The sequence below is a fragment of the Onychomys torridus genome, chromosome 23 (assembly GCF_903995425.1).
Source record: "Onychomys torridus chromosome 23, mOncTor1.1, whole genome shotgun sequence".
NCBI classification, from domain to species: Eukaryota; Metazoa; Chordata; class Mammalia; order Rodentia; family Cricetidae; genus Onychomys; species Onychomys torridus.
In genome coordinates, this window is record NC_050465.1 from 58,889,731 (window position 1) to 58,912,495 (window position 22,765).

At 44.8% G+C, this 22,765-nt stretch overlaps 1 protein-coding gene across 2 annotated transcripts in view; it reads left to right on the top strand.

Annotated features, from left to right (window-relative positions):
- The window catches only part of Ttll4 (tubulin tyrosine ligase like 4), a 47,401-nt gene that overhangs the window by 18,636 nt on the left and 6,000 nt on the right, over positions 1 to 22,765 (top strand). The window contains exons 2-18 of one of the 2 annotated variants that reach the window (XM_036173233.1): positions 307 to 1,390; positions 1,766 to 1,875; positions 2,720 to 2,829; positions 3,179 to 3,242; positions 7,904 to 8,028; positions 8,442 to 8,552; positions 8,834 to 8,910; positions 9,746 to 9,937; positions 10,019 to 10,101; positions 10,285 to 10,413; positions 10,677 to 10,799; positions 11,056 to 11,154; positions 11,967 to 12,101; positions 12,690 to 12,836; positions 21,571 to 21,673; positions 22,268 to 22,478; positions 22,621 to 22,691. In XM_036173233.1, coding sequence (XP_036029126.1) covers positions 401 to 1,390; positions 1,766 to 1,875; positions 2,720 to 2,829; positions 3,179 to 3,242; positions 7,904 to 8,028; positions 8,442 to 8,552; positions 8,834 to 8,910; positions 9,746 to 9,937; positions 10,019 to 10,101; positions 10,285 to 10,413; positions 10,677 to 10,799; positions 11,056 to 11,154; positions 11,967 to 12,101; positions 12,690 to 12,836; positions 21,571 to 21,673; positions 22,268 to 22,478; positions 22,621 to 22,691 — 2,880 coding nt within the window. In that variant the 5' untranslated portion in view covers positions 307 to 400. Of the gene's footprint in view, positions 1 to 306; positions 1,876 to 2,719; positions 2,830 to 3,178; positions 3,243 to 7,903; positions 8,029 to 8,441; positions 8,553 to 8,833; positions 8,911 to 9,745; positions 9,938 to 10,018; positions 10,102 to 10,284; positions 10,414 to 10,676; positions 10,800 to 11,055; positions 11,155 to 11,966; positions 12,102 to 12,689; positions 12,837 to 21,570; positions 21,674 to 22,267; positions 22,479 to 22,620; positions 22,692 to 22,765 lie in introns of both variants that reach the window. The other variant, XM_036173232.1, reaches the window with a different exon arrangement.

Here is a 22,765-nt window from a genome sequence, read left to right on the forward strand (position 1 = left end):
TCTCTTGATCGTATCTACCCAACAACTACTCCTCTTTGGAGAGAGGCAAGCTTTCTGAGAGTGTGGACACATGAGTAGCCTTGCACTGGGTGGACCCTTAAAATCTTAGGCCTTGGTAGAGCCAGATTTGATCCTATGAAAACCTCAGAAAGGCCACTGCAAACTCCCTGGAATTGTGTTCTTTTCCCAGGACCCCAATGACAACCAGAACTGGTCACTAATATGGAAGCAAGACCCTATTACTTACATAGTTCAGGACCCATCCTTACAAGCCAGCAGCATTTCCAATCATTTCTCTCCCTGCAGGCTGACAGATTCAAGGATGCAGCTGGTGCTAGAGGTGTGTGGCACCTTACCTGAGCCAGACCATGAGGCCATGTCACCATGATGTGGGCCCCTCATGGCCTCAGCAGGAACAGAGCACTACAATATTGGCCTGCGCCGAGGAAACAGCTTCAAGCAGAGACATCCCTCAGGCACAGCGTCTGCTTCACCACCTGAGAAACCCTCGGAGGTCAAGGTCTGGTCTCAGGCCCATCAGCAGGTGAAGCCAATCTGGAAACTGGAAAGGAAGCACGTAGGCACACTGTCAGCAGGGCTGGGCACCAGTCTCTTGGGAGTCCCACCCCAGCCAGCCTATTTCTTTTGCCCTAGCACTTTATGTAGCTCTGGGACTACAGCTGTCATTGCCGGCCACAACAGTCCCTGTTACCTGCAATCTCTCCCTGACTTGTTCAGCAATACTCTGCTGTACCGCCGCACCAACGTGAGGCAAAAACCATACCAGCAACTGGAATCTTTCTGCTTGCGTTCCAGCCCATCAGAGAAAAGACCTTTTTCTCTCCCTCAAAAGGGTCTCCCTGTCAGTGTCACTGCCAATAAAGTCACATCTTCTACAGTCTTCCCCATGGCCCAGCCCATGGCGTCTTCACCCACTGATCCATACCTCTCACTGGCAGCAGCTGGGGAAAATCCTTCAAGGAAGAGCCTGTCCTCTGCCATCTCAGGGAAGATTGTATCTCCACTGCCCTCCTACAAGCCCATGCTGAACAACAACTCCTTCATGAGGCCAAATAGCACTAAAGTGCCCTTATCACAAGCCACAGATGGCCTGAAGCCAGTATCCTCACCCAAGATCCAGCCTGTCTCCTGGCATCATTCAGGGGGTACTGGAGACTGTGTATCCCAGCCTGGTGACCATAAGGTACCCCAAAGCATTGGCACTGTCTTAGATGCTGCCACTGCCCCTAACACCCCATGTACCCCTAGCACCTTCAATATATCCACAGCCAGTGTCACCTCTTCCCAGTGCAGTCAGAGCACCTTTAGGATGGAGGCGCATCCCTGTGGCCTGGATGAAAACCTGGACTCCCAGAGTGCTACTAAAGAGGTACACTTCACTGAGGCTGTGAGGAGGTTGACTGCAAAAGGCTTTGAGAAGATGCCACGGCAAGGCTACCAGTTTGAGCAGGCTTGTTTTGTGAATCCCAGCTTCCAGTGGGGTCTTCTCAACAGAAGCAGGCGGTGGAAACCTCTGACGGGCCAGCGGTTTCCTCAGGAGGATGTTGGAGTAGACAGTGGCATCCTTCCTGGTGCCTCAGACACTTTGGGGTTGGACAGTACAGTCTTTTGTACCAAAAGGATCAGCATTCACCTCCTTGCCTCACATGTCCATGGGCTCAACCCCAGCCCTACCTGTGGGTCTATAGTTGACCCCCAGTTACTTGGAGAAGACAGAGCTCCTGTCCTCCCTTCTTCCCTCCAGCCTCTTGGTGTAGCTGAAGTGGCCACCCGCCTTTCTTCTGTTCATCTTGGCCAGCCTGGGAAGGAGACTGAGGAAGCCAAGGAGCTGAGCTCAAGTGCTAGGGGTAGTTGGTAAGTTGCACCCTGTCTTTGGTTCATTTAGAACAGTACAGTAGTTACCCCATAATCTGGGACACTGCTGCCCTCTGTCTCTGATAGTTGGTTTTATTTTTAGCTGTTCTACAAGTTTGAGTTTTCCCTCTAATGTAGGGACTCATTTTAAGGTGGGGAAGGAAGACTAGCCTGCAGACTAATTCCTGCTTTTGTAAACAGTTTTAGTGGATGTCGCCTTGTCCGTTTATTTACTGTTTACAACAGTAGAGTTGGAAAGTTGTGACTGAATGACCTACAAAACTGAAGCTATTCTGATAGTTCCTTTGGAGAGTTTGTTTGCCCATCCCTGTTTTAGGTTATTACCAGGGGAGAAGTAAGAATTCCAGACACCACATCTTAGGATCTGTGACTTTTCTACCTACTCCAAACCAAATTGCATTTCCATGCATTCTTGGTATGATAGCAATTCAGAGTTGAAGACATAGACATAGTTGGTTCCTTCTTTTGTGTCTTGTTACTGTTCCAGAACCTTGATCCATCAAGGCCTTCTGAGTTCCCAGTGAGCATCCCAAGGACACGTAAATTACCAGATACTCACTGATGACTTTTGTATGCAAAATTTTAAACTTATATACTGTAAAGAGACTTCAAAGAAAATGATGTGCAGATGAGGGATATAAAACTGAGGAACTATGGCTGGATCTAAATTCTGAGGACCTGAGAAATAGTTTATGAGGTCCAGGCAAGAAATAACAGATTATTAATGAGGAGACTGTTACTGGGAGACAGTGAAGGAATGAGACTCCAGTGTGACTTCTTTTATGGACTTGGTCTGGGTGGAGGCATGATTCTTTTCTTTCAGTTCAGCTACTGACCTCCAGCCAAACCAGGTGGAGCCTGAAGATACAGAAGATGAACTAGGAGATGGTTTGGAAGATTGCTGCAGCCATGATGAAAATGATGAAGAGGAGGGTAAGTAAGGAATCCTTTTGCTTCTAATTATGGGGTTTGGTCACCATCCCCTAGGGAAGGGGGATAACAGTGTATGCCAGGCTTGACTGACATTATTCTGGATCAGTCATTTGCTTTGGGGGCCTAACTTGGGAGCTTGTGAGGGAGGGCCTTTGGTCTCTAGACCCTCTGTCCCACTGCTCTTGCCTCCTCTCATCTGTTAAGTTCAAGGATGCAGTGCCGAGCAGGAGTGATGCTCCTTGCTCCTCGAGGGCTGACAGGCAGGGTGTGGAAATAGTTGCCTGGGCTTGGTGAGGGTGCTCATGCTGCACCGTCTTCTGTTGAGGATGTCTCTGTTCTTCCTCTACAGGAGACTCAGAGTGCTCTTCCCTAAGTGTCATCTCCCCCAGCGAGTCGGTGGCAATAATATCTCGGTGAGTGCCGTGCAGATCATTGGCAGATGCTCTTTCCTTGAAGGTTGTAATGACATTACCCTAACTGGCCCCAAGAACCCTAATTCATTCTCCTCAAGTTTCTTGTTTGTTTGTTTAAGAAATGTTTTTTGTTTTGTTTTGTTTTGAGACAGGGTCTCTAGATAGCCCTGGCTGTCTTGAACTCACAGAGATCTGCCTGAGTGCTGTGATTATGTGCCATTATGCATTTAAGTCCTTTTGTAGAGCAAATACTTTGGAATGCTATGTCAAAAGATATTGAAAGCATTATTCTGTAAAAGGCTTTTAGAACTTATTTAAGGACTCTTATTTAAACCACATTTGGACCAAACAGTGGCTCAGAATGTAAATCTGCTTGCTTCCAAGCCTGACAACTGGAGTTCAATCCCTGGAACCCCCTTGCTGGAAGAAGAGGAACAATCTTCTCCCCCAAAAGTTATCTTCTGCCATCTATATGTGCACTGTAGTATGTGTACACCCCCAACACACATACACACAAATAAATAAAGGTTATTAAAATTAAAAATAAGCAAAGAGGCACTTGTGTTAGTTAGGGTTTTTATTGCTGTGATAAAACACCAAAAGCAGCTTGTGGAGAAAGGGGTTTACGTCATATCAGCTTACACTTCCATATCATAGTCCATCATGAAGGGAAGTCAGGGTAGGAACTCAAGGCAGAAACTGAGACAGAAGCCAGATAAGACGAGTTCCTCCTGGCTTGATCAGCTTGCTTTCTTACATACCCCAGGCCCACCTGCCCAGGGATGGCACCACCCACAGTGAGCTAGCGAGGTCCTCCCCCATGAATCATTAACCAAAACCCAACAGACATGCCTGCAGGCCAATCTTACAGAGGCATTTTCCCACATGAGATTCCTTCTTCCCAGATATGGCTAGATTTGTGTCAGTTTGACCAAAACAAACCAGCATAACACTTTAAGAGAAGACTGATTTTATTTTTAATGGCTGTGTGTAAGTCAGTGCAGGTGCCTGTAGAGTCCCAATGAAGGTATTCTACGCCGTTATGAGTTGCCTGATATAGATGCCAGGAACTGAACCTCAGACCTATGGGAAAGCTGAAACCATTTCTGTAGCCCCAAATGAGACACTTTTGGTGCTAGGTGCCATGGCATTAATCTTAGTTCTCCAGAGTCTGATGCTGGATAAATACTGTGAATTTGAGGCCAGCTTATACAAGCTCAAAAAACAAAGAATAAACCATATCCTCCAGCATAGTCTTCTTTGTTTTCCTTCCAGCCTTGCCTCACAATTAGGCTCTGTCTTCATTAATTAAACTTTTTTATCATTTGTTAAACAAAAAAAGAGAGAGAGAACTCCTGAATTATTGAACATTGATGGTTTTTCTCTTCTAAAAATACAAAGGAGTAGAAAATTAAGGGTGACATGATTGCTCAGCTGGTAAGGAACTTGCTAACTGAACCTGATGACCTGAGTTCAAGCCCCAGAGTTCACATGGTGGAAGAGAGAAGCAACTCCCTCAAGTGTCCCTGACTTGAATGACACTGGCAGTCATGTATGCACATACCATAATAAATAAATGTAAAAAATTAGAAAAGTGGGCTGGAGAGATGGCTCAGCGGTTAAGAGTACTGACTGCTCTTCTGAAGGACCTGAGTTCAATACCCAGCAACCACATGGTGGCTCACAACCATCTGTAATGAGATCTGGTGCCCTCTTCTGGCCTGCAGTCATATATGCAGGCAGAACACTGTATACATAATAAATAAATAAATCTTTAAAAAAATTAGAAAAGTAAAATAAACTTAAAGGATGGAAAACGGGCATTTTGTTTTTAGTGCAAAAAAAAATATTTGTTTTCATTTTTTAGTGAAAACCTAGCCTTGTCTATCAGGGCTTGCCAGTGTACTGTGACAGTGGCTGCTTTCTTGGTGTCTGATCCTCTTTACCTGTAGCTGAGAAGACCCTCTGCGTCTGGGTTAGCATGAACAAAGCTATCGTGTCTCTGTAAATAAGATGGTGTGGCGGCAGCAGCAAACCAGCAAGGTGAAGGCTGAGATGTCTGGAAATGGGAGAAATAAAATTAGATCTTTCTATGAAGGGAACAGAAATCCTGGACATGTGTGTGTCCTCAGTCTGTTGCATAATTTGTCTCTTTAAGCTCACCCTGTCTTGGTTTCATAAAAATGAAGCTGGTTCTGGTTGCAGATACTAGATGTCTATTAAGTACCTCTGTTTGCCAGAAGAGAAAGATCATAGATATACTGAATTGGAGTCCTGCCTTTTCACATAGGAGAGTGGCAGTGTGTTCTTTTGTGGGCCATCATCAAGAAAGCTGCACAACCCTTTAACCTTCTAGATGGAGAAGATAAATCTCATGGGTGAAGGATTTAGCCTGCTGGTAGAATACTTGGCTAGTGTGAGGCCTTGGGTTTGATCTCAAACTCCATCAAAGAAAAATGGCTATATAGCCAGGCTGGCTTTGAGCTCATGGTAACCTTCTTGCTTCAGCCCATAGAATACTGAAATTACAAATGTGAACTACCATATCTAGCTTCCCCATTATTAAACATAGGAAAAATAAATAAATCAGAAATGGATCCTTGCCTTGTCCCCAAACTCAGAAGCTCAGGTGATTGGATGTTCCTGCCTCCCCACAATAGCTGTGTTGCATTTTCTGCTGCTCTGCAGAATCATGTGATATTAGCAATGGGAGTCACTTGAGACCAATGAAAATACTGAGAGCCGTTGAAGGAGATTAAATGTTCCAGGGTTATAGCTTTTAGCCTTGCCTAGGGATAAGTCCAGTATCCTTTTGTTATTGCTGTTTGTTCTGTCTCCTTTTAAAAACTCTTTGTGTGTGTGTGTGTGTGTGTGTGTGTGTGTGTGTGTGTGTGTGTCCGTCCGTGTCTGTCTGTCTTGGAACTGGAGTTACGGATGGTTGTGAGCTGAAATATAGATGCTGGAAAATGAACCCAGGTCCTCTGTAAGAACAAGTGCTCTTAGCCACTTAGCCGTTTCTCCAGCCCCTAGTTTTTTAAGAAGGGTCTTGTACAGCCCTGGCTGGCCCAGACCTGTGATTGTGGATGATAGAATAACTCAGCATGTGCCACTACTACTGCCACACTCTTGATAGGCGTCATTAGCTTCACCATTCTTGTTGAGGCTGGTTGGGCTATCATAAGTAAGGTTACTAAAAGGAATCATGCCCATATTTTATGTGAACATGAGTGTTTTTAACAAAATCTCAAGTGTTCAATTTTACCAATAGAGACTCAGGAGCCAGATGCTGGGGTGAAAGCCTGCTAATTCAGGCAGAGGAAGCACCTGGCTGATCTTCCTCCTCTGACATCCCAGAAGTCTTCCTCTTCTCAAGAACTACCCTGTCTCAGAAACTCCTCAAACTGAATGTCCCCCCTTCTACTTCCTGTGTGTCTCTGTCTGTCCTCCTGACTCCTTCTTACTCTCTTTTTTCCTTAATAATCCTATGTTCCCTTCCGGTCAACTGGTTGCCTGCTCCACCTCGACAACTAGAAACAGGTTTTTCCAGTAAATAACACAATCTTGGGGTTCACAGTGTGATCAGACATCCTGCAGTGCACAGTCTTCATTTCTCGGAGCCATGGGCCCAGAAATGCATTTGCTAGCTGCAGGGTGGACGCTTTCTGTGCCGCTGTATCTTCCTGCCGTGTCTCTGTAGTGTAGCATGGCTCGTTCCCCTCTGTTTCCCTGTTTGGCTAGGCATGGTGGTACATGTCTAATGCCTGCACTTGAGAGGCTGAGGTGGGAAGACGAGGAACATACTGAAAATAACAAGAGTAACTTTTAGAAAAGTACTGACACAGTTCTAGGGGTCAAGCTCGGGCCTTCTCTGCTAGGCAAGGGCCCTGTCCTGAGATGTTTGTTTGTGTCTTCTTTTCTTTACAATCTCATAGTAATCTTTATAGCTCATATCAATCATCAGTTCCGTGTAAAGCCCCAGCCCCGGCCCCGGCTCCTCTCCTCCCTCGTCTGTGAGATCCTGGGCCATCAGAGTCACAAGTAGAGAAGGACGTGAGCCAGCTATGTTTCCAAGTGAGCCAAAGCTTACAACAGGGTAGAAGTTTCACTGTTGATTTTCTTTCTTTTGTTCTTTCCTCACTTAAAATACTTCTGGGCCAGGCGGCGGTGGCGCACGCCTTTAATCCCAGCACTCGGCAGGCAGAGGCAGGCGGATCTCTGTGAGTTTGAGGCCAGCCTGGGCTACAGAGTGAGATCCAGGACAGCCAAAGAAAGCTGCACAGAGAAACCCTGTCTGGAAGAAACCAAAAACAAAACAACAACATTTATGTCTTCCTTCCAGTTATCGCTGTCATCCTTTTCCTCCTCCCCCACCTTGTTGTAGTGTGGCAGTCTTTTCCTAGTGTCTACCCAGACTCCCTCTTTCAGAACTCCTTCTGGGGATCCCCCAATCTGTGACTTACCACGGGATGTATTGGAGATGTATTATCAGAGGCTTGGGCTCTTTGACTCTTGGTGGTGTCCATGACTATAGGCAGGTTAGCATTGTATGAGTTCATATTTGCAGAGTGACTATTAAACACTTGTCTTTTCAGAGTCATATGCAATCCTGTTAACACCTCAAAGCTGTCACTTTCCCATGCTCTGTTTGTTTTCCATTCCAGGAACTGCGTGGATTTAATGTCCAAATCCCTTCCTAATCATGAGAAAGTTGTACGACCAGCCCTCATCTACAGTCTCTTCCCCAATGTGTCCCCTACCATTTATTTTGGAACTCGAGATGAAAGAGGTAAATGTAACCAAGGGACAAAATCCAGAGGAACTCACAGGAGGATGCTAGCTAACCTAGGTGGAGGGGACAAGGTGGGAGAACTCTTCCAGAATGGCTCTTGTAGTAGTTATTGCCCTGTGCTCAGTTCCCATGGGAATGTAGGTTCAATAGTGGACCTTGCATATCTGTCCTTTGTTGGCCTTTCTCAGTCTCATAATCCCTGGCTTAGCACACGGCCTCTCATCGGGTTCTTTCCCCTTCCAGCCTTTGCTTTGCTCCTCACTCCTGCACAGCCCCCTTTCCATAAAGTGCACTTCTCTAAAACCTCACCTGGAACATTTGTAGTGATCTGTCTGCCCAGGAAAGGATGGGTACCACTGCCATCTTTCTTATCTGCTCACTGGGACCCTCCTACCCTTGCCTTTCCCCAGTGGAGAAACTTCCCTGGGAGCAGAGGAAGCTTCTGCGGTGGAAGATGAGCACAGTGACCCCCAACATAGTCAAGCAGACCATTGGACGGTCCCACTTCAAAATCAGCAAGAGTGAGTTACTCTCTCACTGACCTTGCCCTGCATGTGGGGACCCTGTCTTGAAGCTTTCGATCTCATAGAAGGGTGTAACTCTAAAAATCCTCTGGGCTGAGCCAGTTGCTCAGAATTGGGAGGCAGAAGACCATTGTTTGGCCCTGGTCTTGAGGCTTCATGTAGGACAACTCCATGGAAACTCTTAAATCACCTCTGTGAGTCCGGCCGGCAGTGAGACCCTGTTCTGTCCCAGAGTCTGAGCTATTAAGTGAGACCGACTTTCTGATTGCCTTCTGCAGGGAATGATGACTGGCTGGGCTGCTGGGGTCACCACATGAAGTCTCCTGGTTTTCGATCCATTCGAGAGCATCAGAAGGTGGGTCCTTTCCAAGGAGCCTGTCCCATGGACTAGGCCAGGATGAGAGTGTTGTTGGGGCAGTGGGAGGGAATATTGGAAGAGCATTCCTGTGAGGACAGTTGGAGAGGAGAGTTCTGGAGAGAACACAGTGGGGGTCTTAGCAAAGTGTCTCCCACCGCAGACCTGTTGCCACTCAGCTGGTTTTCATTCCATGTCTTGAGAGGCCTTGTCTGTTTTCAGCTGGATGAGTTTCCTGTTACCACTAACTGCTTCTACTCCACAAGCTACGTTTATGTAGAGAGTTCTGTGGTTCTCATGCCTCTAGATTTCTCAGGGGTCTTGTCTCACATGCTGTCATGGGAAAATAGGTATTCAAAGTGACTGTCATGGCTGTCCTAGTTTGCCTTTCTGCTGCTGTGATAAAGCACTGGCCAAAGGCAGTCTGGAGAGGAAGGGTTACTTTGGCTTACAGCTTACAGTCTATCACTGAGGGAAGCTGAGGCAGGAACTGAGCAGGGCCTGTGGAGAAACACTGTTTGTGGGCTCCTTTCCCATGGCTTGCTCAGCTTGCTTTCTCATACAACCCAGAACCACCTGCCTAGGTGGGCCTGGGCCCTCTCACATCAATAGTTAATCAAGAAAATGCCCCCATAGACATAGGCACAGGCTAGTTTGGTGGAGGCAGTTAGCCACCCTGCTAGTTCACCCTTTCCGGGTGACTCTAGTTTGTGTCTAGATGGCGACAGACAAAGGAACTTGAACTTTTCGGGGGTGCTGGAGTGTGGGGGTGGTCGGGGCTTCTCTTGTTCTTGGTCTCACCTCGGCCTTCCCCTTGCCTCTTTGCCTTCTGTAGCTAAACCACTTCCCAGGCTCCTTCCAGATTGGGAGGAAGGACCGGCTGTGGCGGAACCTGTCTCGCATGCAGAGCCGTTTTGGCAAGAAAGAGTTCAGTTTCTTCCCCCAGTCCTTCATCCTGCCCCAGGATGCCAAGCTCCTGCGCAAAGCATGGGAGAGCAGCAGCCGCCAGAAGTGGATTGTGAAGCCAGTGAGTGGGGCAAAGGGAGAGGTAGATGATGGGATGAGAGGGAAAGGCAGCAGATCTCATCTCCTTCCCTTTGACTTCTAGCCAGCATCTGCTCGAGGTATTGGCATTCAGGTCATTCACAAATGGAGTCAGCTCCCCAAGCGCAGGCCCCTCCTGGTACAGAGGTGAGCCTATCTAGCTCACATTCCTCTCCATCTTCCTGTCTTCTTGGTCTCTGAATTCCCTTCTTAGAGTGTTCTTCCTCGTGACCTCCCAGCCAAAGACCTTCCTTAGTCAACTGTTGAAGGTTTTCACCACAGCTCCCTTACTCATTGGCTGGGTGTAAAGGAAGCCTTTCCTCTCTGTAGGTATCTACACAAACCCTACCTCATTAGTGGCAGCAAATTTGATCTTCGGATCTACGTTTACGTTACTTCTTATGATCCTCTACGGATTTACCTCTTTTCGGATGGACTCGTCCGCTTTGCCAGTTGCAAGTATGTGCTGGTGGTGAGGCATTCCTCTGACACTGGGAGATTTCCTTTCCTCGGGATGACGTCACTGAGCAGAAAAGGAACAGATAGCTTAGTGGTTTTTATCAGTAAGGAAGGTGGGAGGGTGGGAAATGAGGGAAGAGTTCCTGTGGGACTGAGCTTGCCGAGTGGATTAGCCCTTGTCCTTTATCTCCTTCCTGGGGAAATAGTTGGCCTCTTCTCCACCTGCTCCCGCCATCTTGCCTCTGCCGTTTTCTCACTTCCAGGTATTCACCTTCCATGAAGAGTCTTAGCAACAAGTTCATGCACCTGACCAACTACAGTGTCAATAAAAAGAATGCCGAGTACCAGGCCAACGCTGATGAGACGGCCTGCCAGGGCCACAAATGGTACTGAGGGCAGTGTGTCCCAGTTAAAACTCTGTCTTGAACCTAGGAAGGGCTTTGCCTTTGGGAGGTTTGGGGCAGGAGCTGAGCAATATTAGTGCACTTGTCATTTCAGAATGGGTCTGTTTGCATCCGAATGCATCCCTTTCTTATTTCAAAATACCATGGGGGACAAAGAAGGTGTCTTCACCTCCTTATTCATTTTCTTCTCGCCACTCCTTCCTAGGGCTAACCACAGTCCTTCCCTCTCTCCCTTCAGGGCACTGAAGGCCTTGTGGAATTACCTGAGCCAGAAGGGAGTTAATAGTGACATCATCTGGGAGAAGATAAAGGATGTCGTTGTCAAAACCATCATCTCGTGAGTTTCAGTGCTAGCTACTCAGGCTGTGGGGTTTCCTCCTTGCCTCTGCTGTGCTCTTAAGCTGTGCCCATTCTGTGTTTCAGTTTTGAGGACAGGAGATAGAAAGAGGTAGAGTTAAATTCTACTTTCTTAGTTTTCTGTTAATGTGATAAAACACCATGACCAAGGCAACTTATAAAAGAAAGCATTTAATTTGGGGTTTAGGATTCCAGGGAGTTAGCACAAGGCAGAGGGGGCTAACTTTTGAAACCTCAAAGCCCACCACTCGTGACACACCTTTTCCAATAAGGCCACACCTCTTAATTCTTCCCTAACATTCCACCAACTGGGAACCAACTGTTCAAATATATGAGCCTTTGGAAGTTGTTCTCACTCAGACCGCCATACCTCTCATTTACGTGATGGCCCAGATCAGGCACATCCCTTAAGAGCCACTGTTTTGGGGTGGGAGTGGATGGTGTTTGTGACTGAGATGGTCTGATGTTGCCAAGATTATTTCCCTGCTTTCTGCATGGGGATTGTACGCATATATTCCCTGTTGGATCTGAGGAGGCACTTTCAAAGAGAAAGTTGCGCCAGGCGGTGCTGGCACACGCCTGTAATCCCAGCACTCGGGAGGCAGAGGCAGGTGGATCTCTGTGAGTTTGAGGCCAGCCTGGTCTACAGAGTGAGTTCCAGGACAGGCTCCAAAGCTATGGAGAAACCCTGTCTTGAAAAACAAAACCAAACCAAAATAAATAAATGAATGAATGAATGAATGAATGAGAAAGTTGCTTCTGCCCTCCTAATTAAAGATATCCCACCGGCAGGTCAGAGCCCTATGTGACTAACTTATTGAAGTTGTATGTGCGGCGCCCCTACAGCTGTCATGAACTCTTTGGTTTTGACATCATGTTGGATGAGAACCTAAAGCCCTGGGTCCTAGAAGTTAACATTTCCCCAAGGTAGGTGGTATTGTTCATTACTGAGTAGAATCCACCTTTCATCCTCAGAATCCTTGTCATGATCGTCCTGTTGACTTGGGAAGGGCTCTCCTTCACTAGGATATGTACCTTCCTGTCATGGTCTGTAATCATTCACTGATTATTCGCTGGTATCGTAAGGAGTTTTGAGAATAGAAAAGTGTTATTAAAAGTTGTTGATCCCGACCATTTTCTAGCAAACCAAGGGCGTGGGCAAGTTCACCAAGCTGCATGAGGGTATTTGTTGTCTTTGAGGGTATTTGTTTTGTTGCTATTTGTTTGTTCGAGACAGGGTTTCTTTGTTATAGCTCTGGCTGTCCTGGAACTCACCCTGTAGACCAGGCTGGCCTTGAACTCACAGAGATCCACCTGCCCCTGCCTATTGAGTGCTGGGATTAAAGGCGTGCGCCACCATACCCAGCTGAGCATATTTGTTGAAGATGCTCACAAATGTGTTATTGGAGTCTCTTTTGTTGTAAAGAAGCCAGGAAATAAGAAACCCTGATTTGGACGTAGGCCCCAGAGTCATTCTGAGCGCTGCTTTGACCCAGTATGCACTCTTCCCTGCAGTCTCCACTCTAATTCTCCCCTGGACGTCAGCATCAAAGGCCAGATGATCCGGGACCTCCTGAACCTGGCAGGCTTCGTTCTGCCCACCATGGAGGATATCCTCTCCAGTTCCAGCAGCCCCAGCAGCTCCAGCGGCTCCAGCACCAGGTCTGCTTCTCAGCTCTCTCTCGGTTGGGATGGCAGCAGGAGCAGCCATTGTGATTTGGGGAAGGAATGGGTCTGGGAGCCTCTCTCCTGCGTGAGCTCCTTTATGGCTCAGTCTGTTTCTGCTGTTTGTCCACATACCACTGCCAAATCGGTACCCTGGAAGTAAGTCTGATTACTTATGTTCAGAATCTCCACAGGTTACAGGGATCAAATTTAACCTCCATACCTGGGCATTGGAGGCTCCAGCCACTTTTCCTGGGTGTATGTTTCTACTCTGCCTGATTATGGTGCCCTGGCACATCCTTAAAGACTAGGTAGTGTCCTTTCATCTGCTTATGTAGTTTCTTCTTTCTAAAGATGCCCTATTCAGATTCTCTATCCCTCAAAACCTAGTTCTAAACATCTTTCTGAGGCACTTCAGTGTGGAGTTTTTCCTTCATTGCTCCAAAGTTTTGAAACTATTCTTGAGGAGAAGAAACTAATGTTTAGTAAGTACCTGGAGTAGTTAAGGAAATACAGTGTATCCACTCAATTCTGTAGGGTGCATATTAGTATTGTAATTTATAGATAAGGACATTGAAAATCCTATAACAGTAATTGATTCAGCCCAAGAGAATGAGGGGGTAGAGTATGAATTCTGGCTCCCAGCAGAACATTCTGTTTCACACCTGTGCCAGGACATCTCATGCAAGTTAGATATTATTTGTCTGGGATACAGAGTGAGACTCTATCTTAAAACACAAAAAATAAACAAAAAAGGTAATTTTCTTGGTGACTGACCTACTTTACCCACTGTGTGAACTTTTTGGAGGTAAACTTGGCCTTATCTTACAGTTAGCTGAATTATTCCATTTGCCAAAAGGGAGTCAGCTCTTTCTGTTTGACCTGTGAGAGGTAGATCCGAGTGGACTCCCTGAAACTGACAAGAATTGTTTAAGTTTACAAAAGGCAATATAAGTTTTATGTAGGTTAGCATTACCTACCACTGTTTGTAATCTGCCTTGAAATCCACATTGGAGAGAAAGTTGTAGACTCATGTTGTTGAGTCAGAATAAAAGCTTGGGAACCTAAATGATTTTGTGTTAAAAGCATCTGTGAGTTTATCTCCTTTCAGAACCTGGTAGCAAGGTCACCTGTTTTCCTCAACTGGAGACCTGATGGTTCTAGGAAAGCCTGATTTGTACAAATGAAGAGAAGGATGCTGCAGCCCTGGGGAGGAGCTGGTGTGCTTGCTGCTGTTAAAACTTCTGGTAGTGTCCGGGCAGTGGTGGCACACACCTTTAATCCCAGCAGAGCCAGGCAGATCTCTGAGTTCTAGACCAGCCTGGGCTACACAGAGAAACCCTGTCTCAAAACAATACAAAACAAAACAAAACAAAAAACAGTTAGTCAATATCACAGAGATATGAGAAGGATAAATTACAGTAGGAAATATAATCCAAATGACCTATGTATCAATTACAATGACAGAGACTTACCTACTACCTAGAAGGTTGCCTTAGGCTCCGACAGCTTTGTTGAGCAGTGGTCTGTCTCAGGCCGCCATACAGAACATCATTAAATCTTCAGCTACAACATAGAGCAGCATCAGCCTTTGGCTACCAGATCCAGGTCTGAGAGATTTTTCTGTAGAGGAACTTGAAGGACTGACCTTACTTTCACCAGCAGAGTAGGGCAGACAACCCAATAATGTCCATAGCTTCGGTAGAGCCCTGGTGGCAAGTTGAGGCATGGGGAAGTTTTGCCCAGTGTGAGTGACTAGAAATCAGGTGGAGCCATGTTCCATCTATCTTCTTTGGATACCTTAGGGTTCCCACTAGGAGCTGGCATTTCTATCTATCATTGGAAGTTTTTTGTTGTTTTTAAGAGTTACTTGTTGATTATGTATATAATATTCTTCCTTCATGTTTGCCTGCAGGCCAGAAGGCGGCACCAGATCTCATTATAGATAGTTGTGAGGGGTTGGGGATTTAGCTCAGTGGTAGAGCACTTGCCTAGCAAGCGCAAGGCCCTGGGTTCAATCCTCAGCTCCACATTTAAAAAAAAAAAAAAGATACTTGTGAGCCACCGTGTAGTAGGTGCTGGGAATTGATTTCAGGAACCTCTGGAAGAGTAGCCTGTGCTCTTAACCTCTGAGCAAGCTCTCCAGCCCCTGGGAAGTTTTTTAATTAAACTTTTTTTTTTTTTTTTTTTTGGTTTTTTGAGACAGGGTTTCTCTGTAGCTTTGGAGCCTGTCCTGGACTAGCTCTGTAGACCAGGCTGGCCTCAAACTCACAGAGGTCCACCTGCCTCTGCCTCCCGAGTGCTGGGATTATAGGCATGCGCCATCACCGCCCAGCCTATTAAACATTTAAAATGCCTTATTCAGCAGATCTCTGAAGAGTTTGAGGACCATAATCTATTAAGTATACCTGATTTCAACAAATTTATTTTAAGTTACTTGCTTTAAACATAGGAGGTTAAATAAAACTTCTCACTAGATGAATTATATAACCCTTTAGAAGTTATTAGTCTTTTATCATGCACCATTATAGAACATCATATTTTCTTGTATGGCTCAGTTTATCCAAATGGCTGAAGCTTAACAAAGTTAGCAAAGGCAAAGAGGCTAAAATATAATATTATTGTGAACCTGAATAGACCTTAGGAATTTATAAATCTTAATTATCAAACATACCTATGTTTTTCCTTATTTAAAATTTTTTTTTAGAAACCTAGTGTTGAACAGAGTTAGCAAAGACATAAGTGGTTAGACATACATTTCTAAGTTAAGTTCTGTTAACTTGAGTATAGCTTTATAACCTTGGGATTTTCTAATCATACAAAAATACATACTAATCCAAAATATTTTGGAGACTTGCTGTTGCTTCCTTAGGAGATACAGTGATAAACCAAGGACTCAGTAGAACTAAGAGGTTTTATAGGTGTTACCTTAGTGGTCACCTTAAGATGGTAAAGTCACATGCCATGTATCCTTTAACCTAGTAAAGATAGCTGCTAACCATGTGGTTACTATTTAAAATATCTTTTTTTGGTAAGTTCATGTTTTTTTTTTTGTTTGTTTGTTTGTTTGTTTTTTTCAGAGTTGAGGACCAAACACAGGGCCTTGCATGCAACTTGCTAGGCAAGCGCTCTACTACTGAGCTAAATCCCCAACCCTAGTTCATGTTTTTAAACAAGAGTTGAATACAAGTTATATGTGTAGTAAGTTGTAGTAAATTAAGATTACCCACGTAAGATTTTTTTTAGCTATAAACCTTTTGTTATCTTTCAAGCCAAATTCAGGTAAAGATTTTTATAGATTTAGTAACCATGCCCAATTAACTTAAAAATCTTGAGAGAGTTTACAGCATAGTTGTAAGAGATTTTTTGAGAGTAGAACGTAGAGAAATTATAGAATAAAAGATTTTTAAGTGGGAAGTAGAAAAACCTTAAAGATAAGAGCCTTAAAGATAAGGTGTAGATCTGAGGAAATTTAGATACAAGCAATTTGGGGATGGCTTGTTTATGCAGAGGCAGAAGTTGTTACCATAGGAGAGAATTTGAAAATCGAGCAGACAACCTTTGGCCATTGATCTGTATTGAGGCCAAGTTGTTTGTAGTCCAAGAAGGAAAGAGAGTTGGTGTAAAATGAAATTCTACAGGCAAAGACACATCTTCACAGTGTAAACAAATACTCTGCAACATTTTCCCCTTTTTGTCTAAATAACTCTTTTAACTCTTAACACGGTAAAACTGTAAACAATAAGGACAGTTATCACAATGTCCAGTCCATTTGTATTAGGCAAATTCAGAGAAACTATTGTATTATCTATGCTACCTCAGTGAGTCCTAAGTTTTATACATAAACCATTTTCTATCAATTTGTATTACCATCCTAATGTAGACATCCTAATGTCTTTTTAGACCTTAAAACCTTTTCTTAGATAAACATGCTTTTATGTTTCTCAACCTTAGATACTTTTTGCCTCTTTTGTGAATTTCTTTTCTGAATTTGGTAACAAGAAAAACTATATAACTGTCTTATCTAGTCTTCAACTCCCATCAGAGACCTGAGGATATAATATTACCTGAGTAACAGGAAATGCAGAACAAGCAATTTCCAGACTATAGGAATGACTGAAACAGCTGGGCAGTGGTAGCACACACCTTTAATTCCAGCACTCGGAAGGCAGAGCCAGGTGGATGTCTGTGAGTTCGAGGCCAGCTTAGACTACAAGGTGAGTTCCAGGACAGGCACCAAAACTACACAGAGAAGCCCTGTCTCGGAAAAAAGAGAGAGAGAGAGAGAGAGATGACAGAAACAGCTGGCTGCCAAAGGTTCCTTTGCATGTTGTTGCATCCATCTTCAGCCTACAGGCCTAGAATATCTGACAAGACTTTTTTTGTGAAACAGGACACTTTTGAAGAACTGTTCTACCTTGTCTTGGCAAAGTTTGGCAGTCACCTTCTTTTGTGTTCTGCTTGTCCAGTTTGGACAGCATGCCATCGTCAGCAGTTGAGGCAAGGGCAATTTCTTGCCCAGTGGCCAACTTTGCCACAATAAAAGCAAACTCTGTATGGAGGTCCTTTGATGTCCATCATTCTTTTTTGAAGTAAATTGGTGCTGCCAGGAGCAGACTTGTTTTACTGTCATGAAAAGCCTTAGGTTACTAAAACATCTTGAATGCCATATACTGCAGGTCTCTAAAGTGTTTGAAAGACCATCTGTCTATCTAAAATATATCTCTGTTTGACCTTGAAAATATACTTAACATGGCCATAAATTTGATTGTTAGGTGACTATTAACCTGTATTTGTTAATTATCCTAAATAGTTTGTAATAATAACTTTCAAGGACTAGAAATTTACATTACATTGTTAAATGAGCTACATAGGTACAATACCTTAAAAGTAGAAACACACACACACACACACATATTGAGTATTTTCTAAGAAAAATAACATTTAATTTGTATCAGTGTACAAAAATCCATACTAATGTAAAATATTTGAGATTAATAGTTGCTTTTTAGTTTAAAGTAGATTCAACAGTCTACTTTTTGTCCTAGCATTCCTATATCCGCCCCCCTTTCTTTTTTAAAGAAGAGACCCTTGAATCTAACCTTTCTTTCTTAGTTTCCTCCCTTACCATGACTTGTAACAATTTGCCACCAGCCTCACCTCTTGGGAAAGTAGGCGTCACGTTTTCTCAACTGCTTTCTGTTGTCTAGAACACTGGCATTTGTAGGGGACCCTAAGAAAATTGGGATAATGGTCAAGTCCTGGGAAAGCTAGTTCTTATTTTTTGTTTAGTCTCTGTGTGATGGGAAAGTGTAGAGCTTATCTGAAGTCTTGGCTGGATAGTCTGTAAGGCCGGAGCATCTCACCAGTTTTTAAGTTGTTCTAGATGCAGAATTTTGATGAAATTGCAACAGAAACATTCTGAGAGATGGGATTACCTGGGTCCTTTGTCTTTATTGTGTCTGATCTTTTTTCTGAAAACACACAAACTTCTTAAAGGTAGCATATATATATATGTATATATGTATGTATGTATGTATGTATGTATTAACACAAGTATGGAGTGTGCAGTGTGCACTAGTCAGCTGAAGTATGTTTGTTCTATATTTGTGAAGTTAAAAGGCTGCCAACTTCATAAGTCTGTTTGGACTGTATAACCAAACTGTCATAAGGACTCTGCAGCCAATGAGATTTATTATGTCTCATCCAGTCTCAAGAGCTGTTCCCATAGTAGAGGGATCAGCCTGTCCTGTAGTCTTTCTTGTTTTTTGTTTTGTTCCCCCCCCCCCTCATGTCTGTAGCCAAGATTTTCAGGTCTCCCCTGATCAATCTGACCATTATTTTTTTTTTTACATTTTAAATTTTTATTTATTTATTTATCTATGTATCTTTTATTTATTTATTTATTTGGTTTTTCGGGACAAGGTTTCTCTGTGTAGCTTTGCACCTTTCCTGGAACTCACTCTGTAGCCCAGGCTGGCCTCGAACTCAGAGATCCACCTGCCTCTGCCTCCCGAGTGGTGGGATTAAAGGCGTGTGCCACCACTGCCCGGCCCCTTTATTAATTTTGAAAAGAACCATAACTTGTTTTCTGTGGAAACAAAGGCATAACCTCTCCCCCAACGCAACACATTTCCTGACTTCCATTTTGAAGCCAAGATAGGCTTAAAGTATATAGGTTGATTAACTGGGTGGTGGTGATGCACGCCTTTAATCTCAGCACTTGGGAGGCAGAGGCAGGGGATCTCTGTGAGTTCGAGGCCAGCCTGGTCTACAGAGCAAGATCCAGGAAATGCAAAGACTTTATTGTTTTAAACTATTTTTTTTTTTATGACTATACCCATTTTTTACTGTATCTGTTCAAAGGTTTTCTTGGTCTGGACTACTTTACTGTGCATCTGCAGCCTTCTCTGACCACGGGAGACCAACCTTAAATGGCTGTGCTGCAGCATTAGTGGCTGGCTTCACCCTGCTCAGTTCTGTGAGAACCTAGCCTTATGTCAGCATGTACAGGTGGGAGCCTTATCGCCCCAGCTCTGGGAATTCGCTTCGTCCAAGATCAGTCTTTTTTACCTAGTGTGCTGGCTGCTCAAGTGCTCTGCTGCACAGCAGGGCCTCTCAAAAGAGCTGTTCTTCTGTGTGCTGAGCCTACCTGAGAGACCACCAGGTTTTGACTCCCATGTTCTGAACTTTTTTTTTTAAAGCTTTCTTAGGCCTAGGTAGCCCCACCTTGGGTGCCGTTTGTAGCAAGCTTTCTTGTCAGATTGTCTTTGAACCGCCACCCTGTAAATAATGGCCCAGAGACTTATTATTAGTTATGAAAGCTTGGCCTTTAGCTTAGGCTTGTCACAGTTAGCTCTTATAACTTAAATTAACCCATATTTTTAAATCTGTATTCTGCCATGTGACTTTACCTCTCTTCCATCTTGCACTTCCTGTCCCCTCTCCCTGTCTGACTAGCGACTCCACCTTTCTTCTCCCGGAGTCCTCTCTGTTCCTGGTAGTCCCATCTAACCCCTGCCTAGCAATTGGACATTCAGCAATCAGGAGGCACTTAAAAGACACATCTTCACAGTGTAAACAAGCATTTCACAACAAGGGAGAGACTGTAAGCCCAAGAGAGAACATGTAGAAGAGCAGTGAGTGCTTGGGCCTGGAGAAGCTGTTGGAGGAGCTGTCCCCAGGAAGGAGAGGCCTAGGAGGCTTACGGAAGAGGTAGAGCAGAGCAGGCAGGTGGGAGCCGAGAGATAGCCTAGTGGGACTGCAGGTAGAATTGAAGTTCCGAGAGGAAGGAGAGAGAAAGCCAGCTGAACTGAGGTGGATAAAATGTCATTGTGACAAGAATTTCCATCTGGTGTGTCCCCATGCAGAATGGGAAACTTGTCAAAGAGAAATGTTCCAAATCACACAGGAAAGGTGTCCCTTGTCCTTGTGAGTGGAGCCCAAGAGGGGCATGAGGAGCTTCCTGGCACACTGATTTGGCTTTTGTAGTAATAGTAAGTAAAGCAGTCTACTCTGGAGCGGCACCTACTAGAGAGACATTGCCATGTGGGCATAGGAGGCTTCAGGAGCCAGAGTGACCAGGAGAGGAGAGGTAGATTCTAGAATTTGGAATGAGGCCAAATATGGTGGGTGGCAAAAGCCAGCAGAAACTATTGATCCGTACATAACTTAGGAGAGTCAGATCAACAGCTTGGTTCAGAGCCCCTTGGAAGGGATCTCATTTAATGCTGCTTCTGGGGTTTCAGCACCAGAATGAAAAATGGGCTAAAATTTACTTTAAGCTGCTGAGGCTGTCTCCCAGGGAAAGCAGAGAGAAGTGATGGTTCTTTCTAGGGTTGTGTGGGAACTGGAGAAAGGGAGCTTGGGAGCTGGGGTGGGAATGGTAAGCAGGGACTGAGTGAGCCTAGAGGCTAGCCTTGACCTTGACAAGTTAGTAGGTACTGCAGTCTTATGTTAATGGAAGAGCCACAGGTTTCTTTTGCCAGAGACAAGGAGAATGACCACTTTTTTTTTTTTTTTAATCAAATAGGAACTTTCTTCAAGCCTCTTTGATTAAAGGAATTTCCTAGGGTACCAGACACATGTAGATTCTAGGAGTTGAACTCCGGTCATTAGGCTTGGTGGCAAGCATCCTTACCCACTAAGCCATCTTACTGGCCTGCTAGCCATTTTTATATCTCAACAGTGACCATAGCTATGTAGTGGCCCATATCTGTAATCCCATAAGGAGGCAGGAGGATTGATCTGAATTCAAGGCTAGCTTTGGACTACATAGTGAGTTCCTGGCCACCCTGAGTTCCAGAGTTAGACCCTATCTGAAAGAGTTAAAGAAAACCTTAGTGATAAGTGATCATAATGACATAGGTAATGAAGCTGAAGTTCCAGAGATTCAGTGTCTTGCTGCCCAGAGTCCCCAGCCAATGGGGCAGAGCTTGATTTGTAGTGAGTGTTAATTGAAGCATCCAGTAATCAGGCCTACTCCAGTCTTTTTTTTTTTTTTTTTTTGGTCAAATTGGTGTGCTTGCCTCTTTCAGTTATCTAGTGGTATGGTTGTGGATGACAAGCTGTTTGGATGGAGTGTACTTTAGAGTGATGTATTCAAGGGACAAGTATCTCCATGTGTCTTCATCTGTGCTTGGGACGGAGTCTCGCACTGGATCCTCTCCGTGTTTTCTCAGCACAAGAAGCTGCTGACCTGCCTGTTGCCTTTTGTCCACCTCTTTCTTAGCCTGCCAAGCTCTCCTGGGGACAAATGTCAAATGTCTCCAGAGCATTTTACTGCACAGAAGATGAAGAAAGCCTATTACCTGACCCCGAAAATTCCTGACCAGGTAGGAGATTTATCTTCCCTCCAGTTACCAACAACCCTCAGCCAAACTGCTTAGGCTCCAGGAAGATCAGCTTTCCTGTCTAGATCAGAGTTTCTTACCAAGAAGTGGGGTCTTGTTATATGCAGAGATTTGTTGGCACTTGTATCTTTCTGGGAAAGTGAATGGTTGTCGCCATGCTTTTAGTAGCACTGTGTTATCTTAGCTCACTCTTGTGAGAACCATCACATTTAACCCTATGAGAGCCATTGGAAGACTAGAGGTTTGAGCTTCTCAAAGTAAATGTGGGGCCTGCATGTAAGAAAGGTAGGCATAGGCTGCCAAATCTGAGATGCTGGGTACTCAACAGCACCCTCTTCTCCCTCAGCCCAAATGTTCCTTGGCTCTAGCCAAGAGTCTTCCCTCAGGAGCTCCATCCATTGGGTTTAGGAAGAGATAAGACGAACAGCTGGCCCACCTCAGATCAGGCAGCTTTGGGAGTCCCACAGGAGTCCTGGAGACCTAGAGCCCCAGAGATCTGCTCCCTGCTCCAGCTGCTTGTTTCAGTGTCTGGCTCACACTGTCACGTTGCCCTTCTTCCTGTTCCCTGGGCTGCAGGACTTCTATGCATCTGTGCTGGATGTCTTGACACCAGATGATGTTCGGGTTCTGGTCGAGATGGAAGATGAGTTTTCTCGTCGTGGTCAATTTGAAAGAATTTTTCCTTCTCGAATCTCTTCTCGTTATCTTCGTTTTTTTGAGCAGCCACGATATTTCAACATTCTCACCACCCAGTGGGAACAGAAGTACCATGGAAACAAGCTCAAAGGTGATATGCCTTTCTGGCCCACAGGAGGCCATAGTTAGTAGGAGATTCAATCCCATTAGGCCAAGAAATAGGTTTCTTTGGAAAGGAGGTGAGCAAGTGATTCTTCTCTGTTAAGTCCCAACCTCTGCTCCTCTTGTCCTAGGAGTAGATCTGCTCCGGAATTGGTGCTACAAAGGCTTCCATACGGGGATCGTCTCTGACTCTGCTCCCCTGGTAAGTGGACCAATGTAGGTGCATAGCTTCTTCTCAAGCTAAGTGCATTATGGTAGGCTTGTGGGTATGTGGGT